We start from the raw sequence: 22,234 nt of genomic DNA, 5'->3' as shown, positions 1-22,234 counted from the left end.
TGTGTGACTATGAGAAGAAAAGGAGAGCTAGGAGGCAAGTGTTATGGTAGAGTTGCCATCGCTTAACTTGAAGAATACAAGGAGAGGAGTTGTCTAGGGGAACAATCAAGTTCAAGTGTTTTCTGCAAACGTATCATAATTCAAATTGTTTCAACTTTTACTTTAAAAATGAACCCACGATGAAATTCTTATAGATTTTCAATGAAAATCATGTAGCACTTCAAAATTTTTAAACACCCTGGGGGCATTACATTAGCATTAGGTGGAAAATATAATCTAAAAACATGAACACCTTGCCTTTAAAAAAAGTTCTCTATTTTTTTTAATTTTTATTATTTTTTTATTACTTTTTCTTGGAGTATGGTTGCTTTACAATGTTGTGTTAGCCTCCACTGCACAACAAAATGAGTCAGCCTTACACATACAGATATGCCCTCCCTTTTGGACTCCCTCCCATTTAGGTTACCACAGTGCATTAGGTAGAGTTCCCTGTGCTATACAGTATGTTCCCATCAGTTGTCTATTTTATACATAGTGTCAATAATGTATATGTGTCAATCCCAGTCTCCCAGTTCCTCCCACCATACCCCTTTCCCCCTTGGTATCCATACATTTGTTCTCTACATCTGTGTCTCTATTTCTGCTTTGTAATTATAAGATCATCTATACCATTTTTCTAGATTCCACATATATGCGTTATTATAGGATATTTGTTTTTCTCTTTCTGACTTACTTCACTCTGTATGACACTCTCCAGGTTCATCCACATCTCTACAAATGACCCAATTTCATTTCTTTAAAAAAATTCTTTTTTATTTTAATGACACCAAGCATTTTTTTTTTTTTTTTTTTGACACCAAGCATTTTGACATAACTAATTACTACTTATTTTTCACACAGATATTCTGGTAGGGAGAGAAATATGTTAATTCTTTCCTCCTTTTTTTTTTTTTGTTTTTTTTTTGTGTGTTTTTTTTGTTGGCATTCTTCCCCTGGGTCTAGCTTTATGCATTGAAGATGGGGGCGGAATCAGCTGCGACATTGGAGCCTCACTCCCAGACAAGTGGCCTTTGAAAGCTTTTCCACTTTGCATAGAAAAGGAGCAGTGCTTGGAGGCCAAGGAGAATTCCAAATAACCAGCATTTCTACTTCTGTTTCTCAATCTGGTTTTAACATTTGGTGAGGAGTGAAACAAACTCAACAGAACAAAGGGCCATCCTTCATTTGAACTTAAAGTTCAAATACTGTTAAGCTTAATTTGTATTCAGATGGTTAAAAGTATTGTGAAAGTATATAATGCTTGTTCAGTGAAGGTTTATAAGAAATATTAATGTTTTTCTTTTCTTACTCTTTGGCACTGGCTCTCTTCCTCTTCTAAACAGGTCTTTTATTATCTCAGGATATTCCTTTAGGATGAGTAACTTCATCCTCTCCCATTTCAGAGTAATATCTCTCAGCCCCAATAAGTTTGGTTCTAGAGATGGTTATGGGACATCCAGTTGGCAATAGCCAGCGGGTATCTGGATATACAGAACTGAGACTTGGGGTGGAGGCCGGGCTCTGAGTAGCAGCTGTTGGCAGAGACAGTGCCCTGAGTGGCAGGAATGACCCAGGGAGGGGGTGTAGAGGGCCACCAGCAAAACACCAATGGTGGAGCCCAAACATCCACATCCACAGAACCAGAAGAGGAAGAGCAGGCCCCAGAGACAGAGCAACTTGATCAGAGAGGCCAGAGGAGGGCAGGAGAGACGTATCTCAGAAGGCAGGGCTGTAGAGAAGTTTAAGAAGGAAGGAAGGAGAGAGCTAGTGAAGCAAAGAGCTCCTTGGGCAAAACCCCTTTCTCTCCTATCAACCTGCCTCCCACTCAGTCCTCCATCCTTACCCAACTCTTCGGAACCATAAGAGAAGACCATAGTTCATTGTATCTGTGCATATAAATGTTAATGATTTATGCCATGTGAAGATGTAATTTCCTCTGTGTGCAAGCATGGCTTTAGATTAGCTCCTTTTAGCATCGCTTCCATCTAGTTTGTTTATAGGTTTTGCGGCTTTTAATGGTCTTTTCCTATAAGTAGCGATAATTAATGTGACTATAATGCAAGTGTTTCGGTGGTTTGTATTTTCATGGTTACCCAGCAGATTTTACTGTTGTTTACTCGGGGATATTTTTCAGTCCACTCTGCTCCTTGTGCAAGATGAAACAGATAAATACCTTGCTCAGAGCCAAATAGAAATAGTTTAGATTCTGCTTCCATGGACTTTCTGCTTTGTTGTTTGCACTAAGAGAACTCCTAACAATTTTGAGAAGGATAAACAGAAAAGTTCCTTTTATTGTACCGTGTTCTGAACAAGGGCAGTGCTGTGTGTCCAATTTGTATCAGTTTTGGTCTGTATTTTATCCACAAAAAGGTGCGGTTCTGTTTTTCCCTGAATAGATTGTGGTGTAGCTATGTTCCCCCCACTGTAAATTGAGGTTTATGTGTAGGATTCAAATCCCTTAATCTAGGCAGGGGTAGTACTGCTATTAAAGTACCCTCATTTTGTTCATTTGTATTTGCCCATTTATCCTGGGGAGACTTTTGTTATCAATCTTTAAGATCATTACAGTAAAGAGGTGATTTTAAAAATCATTCCTTTTGGTTCATAAGGATACAGGTCTGTGTAAAAGGTAAGTAAGATGGATCTAATAATAATGCTATACTTTTTATCAAGTGAATGTCAAGCTTCATTATAAACCTTATTTTCTATGGCATTTTGGCGAGTTTGTTTTGATTCTATTTCTTTTATGTTCAAAGAAACTGAAACATAAAGAAATTAAAATTTTTATCCAAAACCACATAGGCATTAGATCTGAATAACCTTGGCATTGCTGACACAACAACTTGAGATTTTCCTCCAAGCTTGTTTAAAATATTGATGGAGCCCTTGAAAGCTTTCTCATTTGTTTCTCTTTTTTTCCTTACATAGTATTGATTCCTATTTTTTTAACTTCAAAACTTCACACAATTGTTAAAAAGTTCAAAACTAACTTTCTTAAATTTGGCTTTTAACCTAAATTTTAGATTTTTTAAAAAGACCTAACTATACTGCATATGATATGGCTAATGAATAATGAAGACTAATATTCATCAATATTGAGCAAACTGATATAATTTACTTTTAGAAAGTTTGTTTTCAAGAACTGAACCCGGGCTTCCCTGGTGGCGCAGTGGTTGAGAGTCCGCCTGCCGATGCAGGGGACGCAGGTTCTTGCCCCTGTCCGGGAAGATCCCACATGCCGCGGAGCGCCTGGGCCAGTGAGCCATGGCCGCTGAGCCTGCGCGTCCGGAGCCTGTGCTCCACAACGGGAGAGGCCACAGCAGTGAGAGGCCCGCGTACCGCAAAAAAAAAAAAAAAAAAAAAAAAAAAGAACTGAACCCATCCTTTAGGAGCTTTTGTTTGTTTGTTTTTGTTCTTATTTTTTCCTGGTAGCCACTACCTTCACAAAGGATTGTTGGCATATCAGTTGATGTTTAGCCTTACAAAATAAAAAATAAAACTTGTATTTTTTTTTTCTGAAACTGAGTGCTATTACTTAAAATTTTCCTTTTCATATTGATAGCCCATGTAAAAATCTTGGAGATTGAGAAAAGACTATAACTTCGATATATGATAAGGATTAATTTCTGATATAGATATGCTATAAATTGCATGTGTAAACTCTGAGCAGGTATTTTAGGGAAGTATATGAATTAGCCATTCTCTAACTTTCTTTGTCTTTGAAGGATAAACACTAAGTTAACATCACTGCTTGAGAGCAAAACGTTGAAATATTGACTAAATCTCAATCGTTGCTGTAATATTTAAGACAACCCCAAATCAAATATAATTAAGGATAAACACTTACTAAGTTAACATCACTGCTTGAGAGCAAAACGTTGAAATATTGACTAAATCTCAATCGCTGCTGTAATATTTAAGACAACCCCAAATCAAATATAATTCTGGAAATTCAGACACATTGTCATTTACTGAATTGTTCTGGTAACTTTTATGATGGCCGTGTACTTTAAACAAATGATTATCTTAGATGAATTATAAATGAGAGCCTCATTCAAGAATTCCCTTTTTCATGGCTGTCGTTTGTCTACCCTTCCTCCTGGTGGTGGAGAAGAAGCGGTGCAGAGTGGGAGGCGGAGGCCACCAGAGCCTAGCACTTAGACCCTGGGCACACAGTCTCAGTGTGTGGTATTGAAAGATAAAAAACAAGAGCCCTGACTCTGAGGGGTGCTGAGGTCAAAGCCCAGAAAGCAAATTTCCCTTTGGGTTCACCCATCCCTCTGTGTTCCTTCCCTGTGATTGATTCCTCCATTTACCCATTGCTTTAATCCTTTGGGTGTCAGCCCCGTATCAAATCAGTTACCACGTTCTATTGATTCTACCTCTTTCATCTGTCCTTTCTCACTACAGCCTAACCCTCAGTTCATGCCAGAATTGTCTCTCCCCTGGATTACTATAAAGCCACCTACTTGGACGTCTTAGCTCCATCCACCTCTGCCCCTCCTCCCCTTCCCCAGCAGCATCTCTTGAACATACACATAATCCATTCTCCAGCCACTGATGTTCCTTACACGTGAGTCTCCTCATGCCATGCCCTTTTTAGAATCTGCCTTTGACTCTCCACCACCTTTAGGTCAGGTCTGAACGCATTAACATGATCCATGAGACCTGCATCGGTCTGGTCTCAGTTTACCTTTCCAGAAACATTTCTCACCCTGGAGACATATTTTAGTCAATACTGAAATACTTTCAGTTCAATGTACCGTGCTTGCCCTGGCTCCAGGCCTGGTCTTATGTGCAGTTCTCTTTACTTCAAACAAACGTGGAATCAGCTCTTCCTCTTCTCCTTCCTCATTCCCTTTTGCCTAGGTAAATCTTATTCTTCAGGTTTTCAGTTTAGACCTTCCTTTTTTCAGGAAGCCTTACTGGACACCTATGAAAAACTTATGTTCCCTCAGCATTCTCAGTATTACTCCCATGGTCACACTTATCACTCTGTGTTTTAAATGCCTGTGTATTCAAGTGGACCCTTCACATGGCAGTTAGCTCCCTGGGGGCAGGGCTGAGGGTTTCTTGTTTACGGATATATCCATAGCACCTAGCACAGTGTGTGGCTTATAGTCAGCCATTATTAAATACCAGATGATGTTCAGGTAGGTGGATTTCATCCCAGATCACCAGTAAAGATAGATCAGGGAAAATAGGAAGGAAAGCAGGTATGGCGTCATACCAAGGGGATAGAAGGACCAGGAAAGCTGAGAGAGAGCAGCACTGAAGAGGAGAGAAGCAGGCAAGCTTGCCCTGTCCTACCATTTGTGAGGCCTCAGACAATAATACACATTGAGGCCCACATATATCTAACTGTTATAAAGTTAAAAATCAAGCCACTAAACTGCTAAATGAAGTATATTTTATCCTCCTACCTTTACAAATATATATTCATGAAAGTCTGAGAAGACCAGGTATTATTTTAGAATTCCAAGACATGTCAAAGTTCTGTGCCAGAAGAAGGATGCACAAAGTGGCTCTGGAGTGTTGACACCACTGTCCCCATGGCCAAGCTCCATCTACGTTTCCTGAAAACAGCCATCCAGAGGCCACTCCTAGGGCCCACACAGGTGTTGTCTACGTCAGGAAGTGGCTCCAGGGCCATTCGAGTGTGGAATATGGAATCCCAGGTGCCCAGAATGTGGCCTAGAAGGGGCAGTGGAAGAGCATAGACTCCATGTGGGCTGATCTCCTTGCCCTGCAGACTAGGGAGAAGCATGGCCAGAGAGGGTTGTGTCTGAGGCTGACATTGCAAGCATGAGATGATCTGGATTTATTTTAGTACACATACTCCTAGTGTCTATCCGTGAGGGTGTAGCATGGGCAAGGACTGTCTAATATTGTATTTTTAAAGCCCCATTGAAATATATAAACATACCTTAAAGGTTGTAGATACAAGACCATGTGACTCTCTGTTCTGTTTATGCAAGACCATGTGACTCTCTGTTCTGTTGTATTCTGGGAAGCAGTTTAGTACCTAAGAGCATAGTCTTTCAAGCTGAAAAAGGGTTCTGAGTTGTGAGTTGGTTTGAATCCTGAGTTGTCCATTTACTGGCTGTGGAGCCCTGGGCAGAATGCTTCACCTGCTGAGTAGAGGTAATAAAATCTTCCCCTAGGATTGTAGTGAAAGTACATGAGGTTAAAAGTCTTTAAAGGCTTAGATCAAGTAAATGCTCAATAGATCACAGTGCTGTCATCATCATCATAATCACTGTCATTTTTACAGCTGTTATTCCTTACTGTCTGTAACTATTGAGATGACCTTGGGCAAGTCATGTAACCTCTCAGAACCTCAATTTCTTCATCCAAAAAATGATGTCTTTGGAGCAGAGGATAACTAAATTTCTGTCCAGTTAAGATCAGGGACTTTTTGGAGTTCCTTCTTTTTAAGTTTACATTAAACCAGAAGTTGACCCCCAGGCTACATTGTAAATTGTTAACAGAAGTTATCTACTATGCATATAATATCACTATATATTCTATTTCAAGCAAACCTGATATTGAAAATGTGACTCTTTTGTAAAAACTGAAAAACTCTGGATTAAATGTAGTTTATGAAGCAAGTACTTGTGATTCATTGTAGAGTTCCTTTATTCACTGGCTCTTCTAGTACATTAAAAATTAAGTTTGATTTACAAAAGACATTCAGTTTGCCTGCAACTTTTCAGGGACATATGCAGAGATTTTGAATCTCTTTGAATCACAGACTCCTTTGAGAATTGATTAAATCTGATTCCATTCTCCCAGAAAGGAGCATGGTTGCAAATATTTGCATATAATTTTTGGAGAGGGGGTGGTCCATGGATCCTAAGTTAAGAATCCCTGGCATAAAGCCAAAACAAGAACAAAGCCAGTGAAAATGGAATATGCCAAGGACATTGGAGGCATTTTTGAAATTGGACCTCGAAACACCTGGCCCTTTCCAGGATGAGAGAAACAGAGAACTAACATTTATTGAAGGCCTCCTCCATGGCAGACACTGTGCTAAGCAGTTCTTCCCTTTCCAAATCTAAACAAGACAGGTTATTATTTCTGATGAGAAAACTGAGGTTCAGATAATAAGCAATTCTCCGAAGTCACATCGCTAGTAAATAGCAGAAACAAAATTTGAACTGGGGTCTGACTCTAAAGCTACTACTATGCCATGAAAAAAGGCCCTAAATTCCTTCACATCTCTTTCCAAGCTCCCAAATCTTGTGAAAGAAAAGATCACAAAAATGCAGATTTCTCTTCCTTAGTGAACTTCTTACAAGGGAACTCCCTAAGCCAGCTTCATGTTGACAGCCAATTCTTCCCTCTCCTGTGTTCTGTGCTGGCTCATTGGAGCTGGGCTGACTTGCAGGGGTGCTGTTGAGAAGGGCTAGGGTCCACGGAAAGGTGAGGGATGTGGCATTCTCTCGGCTGGCCCTGACTCGAAAGTTCTGATCCCCTGCATGCCCCAGTAAAGGTTTCAGCTGACATCTGTGTAAAAGAGTTGTCAGCTGAGGAGCAGAGAAGCGGCCTGTCAGACTCAGAATGTCCCACTTGCCAAGTCTCACATGAGAAAAGTGAAGACAGGCCCCATTTGGAAAAGAAGAGCTGCTCTCCAAGAGATTTATTACATAAGGGTCATGTTGCAAAACATATGCTGTGCTCAGTAGACTCAACTCCTTGATTCATTCACATTTCACAAGATAGCTAATTAATCTCTTTAAAACAGAGGGAATGGGTGGCAGAATAAATGAAAGGCCGTATATGAAGGACAAAACAATCTGAGTCTGATTGGAATCCTGTCTTGGTCCTATAAGCTAATATTGAACTTTCTTCATAAACAGCCTGATCCAGTACTATGCAGAAATCACTGAGGTTTGCACACTTACAGACTTTATATATCAAGGTGAGGTCTGTATCCTCATGTTCTAACCTGTCAAATTAGAGCATTCTTGGTAAGTTGGAAATAACACTCACAAATCCATTTTTGGTTTCAAGTCATTTTAAGATATGCTATCTTATCACCTCAGACTTCACAATGTGTCCTAGAAAATCATGCTGTTTTCTCAGTGATATTAGAGGCACAGTGAGTTGTGGTATTTGATTTAGATTTTCCTTATAATTTCCCACATGATATAGAACTGCTTCATGAAATCACTTGCTGCTAAGCATTTCAGACCTTTATTTGGCAGTAATGAGAAAAAACAACTACACTTGAAAATGTTCGGGAGTGAAGCATGCATATTTACAAGTAGCTGACATCTGATATGTAATTTTTCTTATATGCTATGTATGGCGCAAGAGATTTTCCTCTAGTGTAAAAGAGGTACCTTCTTCTTATATCAGCGAGGCAGCATAGCGTAGTGGTTTAAGTGTCAACTCTAGAGCCAGACTATGTGGGTTTGAGTCCCAGCTGTGCTGCTTATCTGCTTTGTGACCTTGAGCAACACACTTAAACTTTGTATGTCTTGTTTTCTCATCTAGAAAATATAGATAATAGTAAGTTCCTCCCTTACTGAGTTAATTTGAAGATCGGGTGAATTAATATATGCATAATGTGCTTAAAACAGTGTTGCATATAATGTGTTATCTGTGTTAGCCATTGTTATACAAAAGTGTAAATATGACCAATAAATTGTACTTTAAGTGTTAGAGGGGTCAAAAAATAAGTTAGCTTCTCCTTAATTTAGGATAAGGCTTTACACCAAGTTTATTCTTATCTCTGTCTTGAGAAAGCTGTAACTAGGACGGCTACCATTCTTCTCTCTTATAGCAAGTGCGCATAGCAATCAGTGGGTCCCCTAGTATCTGTGGACTGAGGATCCTTGTGTACCAATAAATGGAAACATGCACCAAATATTTGGTAGATTGAATAAATACCATGTCTCACACATACCCAATGTATTCTTGCCAAATGCATGTCAGCCCTACTGTATAATGAAATACAGGCAGACCTCGTTTTATTACACTTGGCTTTATTGTGCTTCACAGATATTGCGTCTTTCACAAATTGAAGGTTTGTGTTGATGCCGTTTTTCCAACAGCATTTGCTTACTTCGTGTCTCTGTGTCACATTTTGGTACTTCTCACAGTATTTCAAACTTTTTCACTATTATTATATCTGTTATGATGATCTGTGATCAGTGATCTTTGATGTTACTACTGTGACTCATTGAAAGGCCCAGGTGATGGTTAGCATTGTTTTGGAATAAAGTATTTTTAATTAAGGTATATACATTTTTTTAGACATACCTCTATTGCACACATAATAGACTACAGTATAGTATAAACACAACTTTTATATGCGTTGGGAAACCAAAAAATTCGCTTTATTGAGATATTTGCTTTATTGTGGTAGTCTGGAACTGAACCTGCAATATCTCTGATGTATGCCTGTCCCTTTATTTTAAAGGTTACTGGCTTCATAATAGTATTGCATATAATACTATGCATATACACTCAATGAATACTAAGGAAAAAGTGTGGTAATAATATGTGAGGAGTCCTTCAAACCATTTGGTGCTTAAAAAGTGTCTTCATATTGAATACTTGAAAAGGCTGGAGAAGTGTAGTCATTCATTCATTTAAGATATGTATTGAATGCCTGCCACAGGCCTGGCACTGTTCTAGAAGCTGGGAATAGAGCATCTAGAATATAGTTGTTCTCATAGAGATTATATTCTAGTGAGAGACAATGAACCAGTACACAAATAAGATGAGATAATTTTAGAGACATAAGTGGATGGAGTGAATAAAACAGAACAATGTAATAGAAGGAAGGCCTTGCTGAAGTCCTCAATGGTATCTCTACTGCGCTGAGACACAACTGAATTGGGGGAAGAGAATTCCACACTGAGACAACAGCAAAGGCAAAAGCCTTGAGATGAGTATGAATTTGACATGTTTTGGAAAGGGAACAGAAGCTTAGATCTTGGAGGGGGGCAGTAAGGAGAGGTGATATAAGTTGAGGTTTTGGAAGCAAGCAGGGTCTTAATCGTGTATTAACTGTAGGCCATGGTGAGGTGTTTGATTTTATTCAGAGTGCAGCGGGAAACGATTATGTGCTAGAGTAACATGATAAGATTTGTATTTTTAAATATTTTGCTTTAGTGTCGTGTGGAGAACCAAGTATGGGGTGCCTAAGTTGTCTCAGAAAGATCTGTTCAGAGCCATTTGCTGTAGTCTAGATAGATATTGATGGCCTGGACTAGAGTGGGGCAGTGACATACAGAGAAGCAGAAAGATTGGCAATATATGCTGGAGGTAGAAACAACAGGACTTGTTAATTGGATGTAGATGGTGAGTGAAAGGAGGAACCATGGAATCACATGCAGTCAGCTCTCCATATCCCCGGGTTCCCCATCTGCGGACTCAACCAACCACTGCTCAAAAATATTCTAAAAACAAAATTCCTGAAAGTTCCCAAAAGCAAAACTTGAATTTGTTGTGAGCTGGCAACTATTTACATAGAATTTACATTGTATTAGGTATTATAGGTAATCTAGAGTTGATTCGAAGTTTACAGGAGGATGTGCATATGTTATATGAGAGTACTACACCATTTTATAAAGGGGATTTGAGCACCCATGGGTTTTGGTATCAACGCAGGGGTTCTGGAACCAATCCCTGACAGATACCAAGGGACAACTGTATTTTCAGGTCTTACTAATGTCCTGTCTTCACAATGAAACTGTCTCCAGCCATTCTAGCCCCCGTTTGTCTCTCCTTTTGGTACCACAGTTGTTTTTTGAGCTCATAATCAGCTCCAGGTGCTTAGGACACATTAGTGAACAAAACAAAGATCCCTGCCCTTGTGGAAGTTATATTCTCTTCTGTACTACTTCTCGTACAGTGCCTGTAATTCACACTAAATTTTATGTGTCTTTGCATTTGTCTCTAATTATTTCAGATACACTATTTTTGTTCTCCAAATAGATGGTCAGCTTCTTAAGGACCAGGGACCCCAGTAATGTCTAGCTTAGTGCTGGCGGTTGCAAAAAAGAATAGTGAAAATGTGTCTTTTTCATAGATAACTTCTTGTGTATAGGCTTGCCTACTTTAAATAAGTAAATTTGTGAAAATCTAAAGTTGCAATTCAGATAATTGGAAAGCCAATCATTTTTCCATTAGAAAGGGATTATTTACTCACTCAAGAGTTAATTTAAAATAAAGGATTCCCCTAATGAATGTAATTAAAAGTTTGTTAACAGGTCATTATGTATTTGTCAGGGGATACAGAAAAGGAACTGAAGCTAGAGTATCAGGGGCCACAGTTAATTATGCAAAATGAAGACAAAGAAGCTGAAATTTAGAATTCTAAGTAAAAAAGAAAATAAGTTCTGATTTCTAAAAATTCAAACATATAGACAGCTTTACAGAGAACTTCCGTTTTCTAAATTTACACTTCATAATTGACAATTATAAATTGTTTCTTTAACCAGATCACGTTCATGCTGGCAATGAAAGGTAATCATTTGAATACACAAGAAAATTGGCTTTTGGTTATAGCTTTCTAAGTGTGTCTTAAAATATAAAGAAGAAAACAAAATTCATGGTTTTCTGTTTTGCAAGGAAGACTGAGCATCTTCATAAACATGCACAGGATATTGACTCCTTTTCAAGACTCCTTATAATAATGTTGGCATTGAAGCGCTGTTGCTAGTGTAATGTTCTGTCTAACACATCTGTGGGTTAATTAAGCTTTTGAGGACTATCCCAAGAATCCAGTGACCATTTATAACTTTGTTTCTAGGAAAAATGCTTCTGAATTCTAGAATACTAACTTTAAACCCAAGGTTAGGAACACACCCCAATTATTAGGAATCCTCTTAAGCTTGTTTCTGTAATTCTCATAATCCATTTACTCTTTGAAGACCATCATAATTATCAATGGGAAAGAAAACCTTTAATCAGATGGTATACAGCAGCACAGTTCTTATAATGAGAATGCATTGATAGATGTTCCCTTTACCTCATTCATTCATTCAACACATTTATTGAGTGCTTCTCTGGGCAAGGAACAAGGCAAACAGCAATAAATCAATTCTGGTCTCTAACCCAGAAGAGCTTACAGCTCCTTGGGGAAGAAGACACATATACAATAGAATGTCTTAAGTACCATTAGGGAGGTATAAATGAAATATATTGCAGATTCAGAGGAGAGCAAGATGCTTTCTTCTGATGGAAGTGGGAAGACTTCCTGGAAGAGATAGCATTTTAAATGCCACTTGAAAATGGAGAGAATTTGAAAGGGGACAGTCAAAGAAGGGCATCCTTGGAAACATGACAGTGTAAACAAAGTGATAGAACTAAGAAAGTGTGTATGTACCAGAACAGGTCAGTGCTTCATGCAGTGAACATTTCTGGAGCAATTACTAGGTGTAAGGTACTGCCTAAGGAGCCAGGGACAGAAAAAAAACTAAGACTTGGTTTTTGCCCTTGAAGAATAATTCAGTTTAACATATCTTAGAAAGTGTAAGGAAATGGTTTACAGTTAAGTTTGAGGATAGTGATGAATGCTGAACTGAGGTGTTGGAATTGTATTCCGTGAAAGTCTTTGGTGATGATAATAATAATGCTTATTATTCACTAAGTCCTTCTATGTTCTTTGCACTTTAAGAATTTACATGGATTAGTTCCTTCTGGTCTCCTCATGAGATATGAGTACTGTTTTATTCCTACTTGTCAGCTGAGAAAACTGGGGCTTAGCAAGTCAATTAATTCCTTTAATGTTGCCCAGCTGGTAAGTAGCAGAGTAGGGTTTTGAACAGGTGTATTGGATTTCAGAGCCCATAACTCACTAAGGGGAGCCGTGGAAGACATTTGAATAGAAAAATGATTGATTTGAGCTATCCTTCTTAAGAATTCAGTTGACTACGGTGGGAATACAATGGTTAAAGGATTATGCTAGTGAACAGCTAATGAGAACCTAAATGGAGGTAATGGGTAATGGGTATAAAAAGGGGAAGGAGGTGAGAGAGGTCATAAAGGTAACTAACTTGATTCAGGATCAGGTAAGAGGGAAAAGTCAAATACAGCTTCAAGTGTTGGAGTCTGTGGTGCCTGGAAGACTCATGGTGCCAGGCAGTGAAATAAAGACCACCAAAGGAGGAACATCTCTTGGGGAGGTAGCAGGGGGCTGGAATGACTAGTTTAATTTTGTACAAGTTGAAGTTGAGGTGCCAATGGGATACAGGTGTGAAGGGTCCAGCAGCTGGTTGGAAATAACAAAAGTTGAGCTTAGAAAAGAGGTGTTTCAGATATGGGATCATATTTTACCAATGGTACAGGGGTCAAGGAAGACTGATAAAGGACTTCAAAGTCATACTTTTATTAGGCTGGAGAAATCAGAAGCCAAATCATAGGATTTATGAAGTGAAGGGATAGTAAAAAAAGAAAAAAAAAGTGAAAAAGGAAGAGTAGGCTGCTCTAAAAGGAATTGAAAGTTAAGGGAAAAGAGAGTAGTTGGTAGACTAAGAGGCAAATAGGAATGAGGAAAGTCTTCTTTATTTTCCTTAAGAATGGAGTGACTAAAGATGGTGACTGATGGACTAAGATCTTGGAATTGGTGGGGCTGCATTAACTCAAGGGCACATGTGATAGTTAGCCGGGTGAGGGATGCCTGGAACCTCCTTCAGATTCATCCAGACTCTTCCAGTCCTTTAGATCACCACTCAGATGCCACTCCTCTGCTAATAAGCCTTTATTAAGGACCTATGAGAGGCACAAATCAAGGATTTGGGAGCTTTACGATAAACTACTGTGCCAGACCTGGAAATGTCCTAGAAAAATACTCCAGGAATCAGGCATGATTTAAGTGCAAGCAAAAAAGAATGGAATATTTTGCCTAGCTCTGTGAAAGAAAAATACTTCAAAGGAAGCATCAACATAATCCCCACTGAGCAAAGAGTTTTCTTTGGAGAGGTCTATCGTAGGTATAGATTTTTTTAAATAAAATAAAAAATAAAGTGAAAACCACGGCAGTGACTATAATTTTATTTTAGTCATGAAGAACTAAGTATTACATGAGCAAGAAGTGCACAATTATTATTTGGGGGAAAATAAGTATAGACCTCCCATACTGTGTTCCATTTAGAGTCCTATGTTGTTATTATTCATAACAACTGAGGCCTAGAGATATGTGCCTTTTCTAAGAGCTGGTTTTATAATTACCATTTTGATTGCCACATCTAATTATTCCCCTAGGTTTACCTGTCCCTGATAGTTACGGTGCAAATCTGACTTAAGTAGATATACCAAATCTCTGCATTTGGGTGGGTGTAATTTGTTCTGTACATCATCACTAAGGTGTTGGCCATGGTTGACAAATATGCTAAAAGTTGCACAACCAAAGTGCAAAATCCTTCCCAACATTTGCAAAAATCAGTCATTTTAAGTTTCATTCAGTCAAATGCCCACTAAGCTAATGCAACAGTATCAGTGGCAATCAGCTTAGAAGAAGCAAAACAACCATTTGGTCATAGCCACACTATGTAACCTGGATATATCAGAAGCCTTATTCTGATCATATGGACAGAGGCCACTAGATGGAGAGTGAAATTAGTTAGGTATAGGAATAAGTGTATCATTTTAGTTCCAAGCCTACATAACTGCTAATTTCACCATGGTAATTCTCCCATATAACTGAAATTAGATTTTTGTGTTGAAATGCATAAACATCCCTATTAATGTTATCAACATCAAATTATCTGCTTCAGTCTTTTTGAATTACATGTTGTGAATCTTTATTTAAAACCTAAAACTCCACAGAAAAGAAAACAAATTCTCTAGGTCTAATGGTATGCAAATAAATTACTTGGGACTAGCAGAATATAAATAAAGTTCACATTTTGAGAACATATTCCTTTTTTAAATAAAAACCAATTCCAAAATAAAGATTTAGTTGCCCACCTAGAAAAGAAAAAAACAATCCCCTTAAGTCTGAGTGATACTAAAAATTCCAAACTGTTATAATAAGTACATATTCTGAGAGAATTAAATTGCTTTGTTGGAAAGTAGAGGTGGGTGTCAGATTATTTGATTTCATTTTTACCGTGGGAAAGTGGTAGTTACTGAGTAGCTGGGAAATACTCAGAAAAATTACATGAAAGAAAGTAACTTGTCAGTCTTTTAGGATATATTTGGTTCAGTGTCGTCAGAAGGTAGTCTGCCCTCTCCCTGGAATCAAGTTGCAAACGCTATCCTCAGTAGTAATTAGAGCTAAGCGGCAATTACAGAACGTATGATTTGTTCAGACGCACGATTTGTTCAGACGCACTGCCTGTCGGCTGTTTCCTAGCACCACATTTCACAGGAGCACCAGGTTGAAATGATGGAATTATTTATCTCTCAATGTACTGCCTCGTACAGTGTTCGAATGCAGAAGTGAACGTGGATTGTAATCTTAAAAACCAAGGTAAGCATTGCTGGCCGATCAGCTTTTACACCGCAGGGAACGCTTTCATTAAGTATACGACAAAAATGTAAAACAGTTAAAGTCAATTTTAGAAAAGGGAAAAAGTATCTGTGTTAGAGCAAATAGAATTTTGCTAATTTCGTGACTCCCTTGCCCAAGATCATCTTGGTTTTTCTAACTTGTTTTTATTTAAATTGTAGTACTGGGTCACTTTGCTAAGTATAATAAAGATGTGACAGACTTCCCACATTTCCTTTGTCTTTATGAACTACAGTTCCTTTTTCTTTTGATGTTTGTCTCACAGTTTTACTAGGCAAAAATAAGATTTATGTTTAACCCAAGTATGTTAGAACGCTCTCTCTCTTTTCTATTCTCTTCAGGAAGTATATTTAAGCGGATGATCGTACATGCTCAAGAATTCACATTCAGAGTGACAGAACAGTGGCTGGTAGCCTGTAATAAAATTGAGTGACATGGGTGATTTATGCTCGTCACATGATTTTTATGATAGGCACATTTCAAGCTTTTAATGTTCCATCTAGTTCAAATCAAAACTCAATGGTTTCATGTTTATTTAGATCTTTGGGCATAGAAATCTCTCTGGAAACCAGGTAAGTTTAGCTCCTCAAGAGGGAGTATTGTCTGTCATGAGGATAGATGTATTTTGTATGTATACAATAGATATTTGTGAAATTATTTTTATTTTAATATTATCACTTCAGTTCTCCCCACCTAAAAAATCCTTCTTCTTTCGATTTTGCCATTTTTAAACGTGAATAAATATTACTGTTAGAAACTTAGAAACTCTTGGCAGTAGATGTTTTTATCTCATTGTCCCCAGTGAGATTTCAGGTGGTTTGGGAAATACTGAAGAAGCATCAGCTTCTTTTATTCTACCTCATTTGTGGATTAGGGGTGTAAACACTCAGGGTTCAGTAGACTCTTGAAAAAAATGAGTAAATTAAGGCCAATGTGCGTTAATTTTTCCAAGGTCCTAGAGACCCTGTATTGTGGGACCTCTTAGCAGACGCTATTGCTCAGTGTCGTTATCCCTACTAGGCTAGTACCTGATTTTGGAAGAAATTTTTTTCTAGCCCCCGGGTCCATAATTGGCTTCATTTGGTATATTTGCTTTGTCATGGAATTATTTATCCCTGAGCATCGTTTCTTCATCAGCAAAACATCGGATGATCGTAAGCCATGTAACAGTTTTGAAGTCTACTTAACATACATAAAATCACCTTTTGCTCCTCAAGGAAAAGTTATAGTATTTGTATAACCCAGGACACTGATGATGAATTTCTATAAAAATATACCATTAAATTCTATGGTGAATTTAAGTTCTTAACTTGCCCCATTCTGTCATGCGGGTGGCAGACACTATCATGTAAGCACATGTGAAACAATCCTCAGTTGTTGCAACTGACCTGACGGCTTGAGACATAACTGGAGATACGGCCTTCATTTAATTGTTTTATCTTGTTATGGGGACAAACTCATCCTGATATTAGCAAAATCTTGCTATTAATCTTCTGATTTATAGAAGCAAATATTGAAAATGAAATTAATACAATATAGCTGCAAAACAAGGCAAATGACAAATTTTAAGAGTGCTTTCTAGTTCCCCAGCAGTCTTGTGGTGAGAGACAGAGACGAAGAGATGAGAGAGACAGACAGGCACATACACATACAGAGACAGAGACAGAAAATGCCAGAGACATCAGAGAGCTAAGAGAAATGAGAGAGGCAGAAAAGAGAAACAGGTGGGATGCGGGAGACTAGGGACACAGAGTGGGATAAGAGAGCGAGAGAGGAAGTGGGTGTTAGAGAAAAAAAGAGACACAGTCAATCAGAGTTTGAAAATAGAGATTGTGCAATCTGAGAACTTTGGATTCTTTTTGCATTTTCTTTAACTGAAATTTCAACACACTTTGTCATATTAAATGCATTGAGCACCAGGTCCACTTTTATGAATGTTTGCTTTCCATTTGTTTCCTTTAAAGCAAAGGGAGCTTAAAAGGCTGTTTGAAGTTCGGAAGAGACCAAGAGTGAAAACAAATGTTCTTCTAAAAGAAAATATTTCCATTCCTTTGTTGCCTTAGAAAGCAAATCATTGAAAAGGAAAATGATGAGTGCTGTGATTAAATTCTCTACTTTCCATGCGGCTCCTTATTAAAAAATCATTATGTCTTTGACTTTTGGTGTTCACAGGGGGAATGAGAGTCATTTGGGAAGCCAAAAAGAAATGCCAAAGAATAAAAACATTATAAAGGTACAAGAATAAACATGATACACAGGGACAGGCACAATCATTTATGATGAATCACTTCCAATGAAGAAAATCCTTGGGCATTCACCAGAGGGCCTTATCTGATGCTGTTTTGCATATCACTAGTGCCCCAGAAGCTGCCTGCATGACTGAAGCAAGTAGCATCCATTTCTAGGATGTCAGGACAGTGGCAGAGTTCTAAGAAACCAGGTCAGGGATTGGCCATCCTGTTTAATACCCACTAAAGACCCTTTGGAGTGCAAGCATCCCCGGGTCACAAGATTCTCCGTGTTTCTCAGGATAAGGGTGTCTCCCAGTTGCCCAGCTCCTTTGTTTGAAGGACTTAGATGCCCTGCTTAATTAGGTGGTTCCTACTGATACAGTTTTTGCTCTGGTCTACTTCATTCTGTACAGATTTCTGCCAAACAGTTGAAGATGAAAAAGAAGAAAATCATTTTAGGAGTGAGATGTTAGGAAATTCCAAATAAGGCATTGGTGCCAATTCTAGTCCACTTGGCAAAATTCAGCCAAACTTACACCACTCTTCCTTTCCTCTCCAAATCCGCCTCATCCTTTTCCCCATTCTAACCCCACTGTCTCCCCATTACCCACAATTTCTGCTCATCCTATCCCTCGCATGGCCAGATTCGTCACCCCATACCAGGTTTCCACAGGGATGGAATGGTGGCTTTCATGCTGCTTGCACAGCAGCCCTGGCTGCCAGGTGGGAGCCATCTCTACTGCTCCTGGATAAAAATGGCTTCTTGGCTGATAGAGGTCCAAGAGTGGCCTCATCTATGACAGTCACTGTGTAATCATTATAATACTCCACTAGGATTTTTTCTGAATTCTCTATGGTGCATTATAATTATGGTGGTCATGAGATATGCATGCAAAAAGGGAAAAGGATTTTAACACAGTTTTTACTCTTCTCTTTATTCCCATTTTGTGTTTTCTAGGAGCCTATTACTTTTTAAAAAAAAAAATTTTTGACATGGGCAACAGCTTTTGAATAGCCTTGAAATGTCTGGTTAATATTTAAGCTAAGGAAACCTCTTTTCTCTACCAAGGTGGGAGTAGAGAACACTGGCAGAGCAAATATTAACTTTGTTTCTTTAAATTGGGGGAGTTTCTGCGAGAAAAATATCTTTTTAAAAGGACCGTTAAGTAAACCAGTATTCTTCTTTTCTTTCCCCATCTTTGGTTCTTAAACGTAAACAGCCTAGACACTGAGTGCAAAACTGAAATTCTCTGAAACTAGGAGGCAAAACATTTGGTGTCCCGGAGCTAGAATTTATAGCAGCAGCTGGGTGTGCTGACCTCCTGAGTTGTTGTATGCAGCCCCCGCAGTCTGGCCCTTCCTGTGAGCTGTCCCCTTAAGGCCCTGCTTCTTTGATCTGTTCCAGTAGAAAGTCAGTTGCCATTGCTTGGAAAAATGTGTCTTTTCAGATAGCATTTTTGTTGCACTTCTGATAGAACTTTGGTATAAAAGCCACCAACAGAAATGTGTGTACCTCCTCCTGTGAAGCTATTTGAATTTGTTATATTGTATGGTTAAAAGCATAGTTTGAATGAATTTTGGTTCTCTCTTTTTTTCCCCATTGGGAATACTAAAATAATTATTTAAAATTAGGTGTTGTAATCAATCTGCTGCTGCTCTTTAAAAGGGAAAGAATGTTGGCTCTTGGCCACATTAGATTTTCTCTTTCATTTAATTTCTTCCAGTATTCATATTAATAAAACCATTAAAATTAAAATCTCATTTAAAAATAAGTACTTCTAAATTTCAGTCTATATACAAAAAGAAAACAGACTAAATACTAATCTACTTAAATTTTTAAAGATAAAGACTTCAGTGTATGATTCTTGTACATCTTTGATTGTACAGACAAGTATTTGAAATAGTTTCTCTGGGCAATGAGCTCTAAATTTGATTCCTACCATCAGTCAGGTACCATGCTGGATTAAGTTCTCCTAATCCCATTTTTCTCATATAAGATGAAGGGTGGATTCCTAAATTATGTTTACTGCTAAAATTTTATGAACTATAGTTCCTCTAGAAATATTCAGCAGTTTGAGAAACATAGTTCTCTTTCCTAGGAAAGTCTGTAGTTTTAGGAAGGTTTCTAAAATAAGTCATACTGCCATTATGTCCCTAGCATGCTGTAAAGGGAGAGCAAAGAGTTCCTCTGAAACCAAAAGAGGCGTCAGATTTCAAGAAAGCATCTTGACGCCATAGACAGGAGCCACTGGGCAAATGTAGCTCAGGACCATCTCCCTAGTCTTTTTGCCAGAAAATTTCGTCAGGCTCCTGACCTCCCAATCCAGTCTCGACCTCAGACAATTTTAGTAAAGCCCTGTCTGGAGATAATTTTGGCTTCTCTAAAGACTTAGTAATTTAGGAACTAAGCACATGACATTCCCTTTTGATAAGTTAGGTGTATTAAAAACTATTTCAAAAAACTTGACAAAGCATTTGTCAGAACTCTGTTTTCTCTTCTTTGAGTTTCCTTCTTTTCACGGGAATGCTTAATAATATTGGGTTACAAGTGAAGAAAACTGTAACAGAGAAAAACTTATTTAAATTCAGCTTAAAGAAGACAATTGGTTCTTAAGACTTTTTTGTGAACCAATTATCTTCTTTACTTAAATTCTGAAATTCTCAGATTTTTCAATGCTGCTTTAAAAAAGGATTGCAGCTAATGAAGTATGTCACATGTTTAATCAAACTGTATTTTGTACTCTATAGTAAGTAAATCTTACCCATTTTTTCAACATTTAAATATAAGAAACAGTGCATGGACAAAATATTCAGATATAAATGAACCACCACTGGGCCATATGTATTCTATTGCTATACATCCAAAAAGTCATTCATTGCATCTTAGTGAAGGATTCATCAATTTGTGTAAAAGCTGGCATATTACCACTAACCCAAAGGACATTGCGGCTTAAATCATGATGTGGCTTCACTGCTGTTTTTGATGCAGCACTTCATTATTGCTTATAAACTTCAGGGTGGTACTCAGAAGAATTTATTTTTAAAGTCAACATTCTGCCAGAATGCTGCTGCTGTTGGAGCACTTTGGAGGGAACCCTGAACTGTCCCAAGGGAGATTCAGGCACAAAACTGCCAATTGTTAAGATTTTACAGACGCAGAGTTCTAGATATACTTTTTTCTCTTTGGCATCCCTGGATTCTACATCAGTCTCCTCTAGCCACTTATGAAATGCAGCAAGGAAATATCAGCATTAAAGGGAACTTGTATTTTCTCACAAATCATTTTGAGCAAAACCAAGCTGGCAGTAGAAAAAAGAACTTAAGAAAACATATTGATCTTAAAATTACACAAACTTGAGAGTATTTCAAGATGTTCTTCTTGTTGAGGAATTTTGCCTCTTATGTGTCAAAGTAGTTTACTAAAGTTAATAACATTGAATATATCACTTTTTTAAAATTTCTATTGAAATGTAACATACAGAAAAGTACACATAAATGTACAGCTGAATGAATGTATACAAACATACACACCTGTGAAACTAGCACTAAGATCTAATAAAAGAACATTTCCAATATCCTAGAAGTCCCTTTCATGCTCCCTTCCAGTCACTGCACCCTAACCTCATCCTACCCTTCCTACAAAAATCGCCATAATCCTAACTAACGGCATAGATTAGTTTTGCCTGATTGTGTACTTTAAATAAATGGTATCATACAGCATGTTGATGTATGTTCCTTTATTTTAGTTATTTTTCTCGACATTACAAGGTTTATTCGTGGTTTCATGTCACCATATACCATTTTTTCTTATTGCTATATTCCATTACGTGAATGTCAGGTTGTGTGAAGATACCAGAATTGTTCTTTCTATTGTTGATTAGTTAATTGGCCAGTTTTCAATTTGGGGCTATTATATATAGTATTGCTATGAACTTTCTCATACAGATCATTTTTGTTAGCTATATACTTGGAAGTAGAATTGCTGAGTCATAGAGTAAGTGTATAGTCAGTTTTAGTAAACATTGCTAAATCATTTTTCAACGTAGTTATACAATTTACACTTCAGATAAGAGCTCTGGTTGCTCCATATCCTTGTCAGCACTTGGTAATCTCTGTCTTTCTTCATTGTAACCATGCTTGTGGGTATGTAGCAATATCTTGTAGGTTAATGCATATCCCTAATGACTAATGAAGTTAGGTGCTTTTTCATATGTTTACAGGCCATTTTAGTATCTACTTTTGTGAAGTGTCCATTCAAGTCTTTTGCCCCGTTTTCCTACTGTGTTGTCTTTGTCTTACTGATCTGTAGGAGTTCTTTATTCTAGATTCAAGTCCTTTGTCAAAATACATATATTGTGGGGCTTCCCTGGTGGCGCAGTGGTTGAGAGTCCGCCTGCCGATGCAGGGGATACAGGTTCGTGTCCCGGTCTGGGAAGATTCCACATGCCGTGGAACGGCTGGGCCCGTGAGCCTGGGCCCGTGAGCCATGGCC

At 38.1% G+C, this 22,234-nt stretch overlaps 1 protein-coding gene across 21 annotated transcripts in view; it reads left to right on the top strand.

The window, feature by feature from the left end:
• Positions 1 to 22,234, top strand: part of ZNF385B (zinc finger protein 385B) — a 167,109-nt gene that overhangs the window by 35,557 nt on the left and 109,318 nt on the right. Inside the window, exons 1-2 of one of the 21 annotated variants that reach the window (XM_028479685.2) lie at positions 15,387 to 15,472; positions 15,853 to 16,083. The exons of 19 other annotated variants lie outside the window; for them this stretch is intronic. Coding sequence is in view for 1 of the 2 variants with exons in the window: in XM_028479672.2 (XP_028335473.1) it covers positions 15,409 to 15,472 (64 nt within the window). In the remaining variant the exon portion in view is untranslated. Of the gene's footprint in view, positions 1 to 15,016; positions 15,473 to 15,852; positions 16,084 to 22,234 lie in introns of those variants that run through there. One more of the 21 variants, XM_028479672.2, reaches the window with a different exon arrangement.

This window comes from Physeter macrocephalus, chromosome 2 (genome assembly GCF_002837175.3).
Source record: "Physeter macrocephalus isolate SW-GA chromosome 2, ASM283717v5, whole genome shotgun sequence".
NCBI classification, from domain to species: Eukaryota; Metazoa; Chordata; class Mammalia; order Artiodactyla; family Physeteridae; genus Physeter; species Physeter macrocephalus.
The sequence above is the reverse complement of the archived record's forward strand: the minus strand, read 5'-3'. Positions and strand labels throughout refer to the sequence as shown.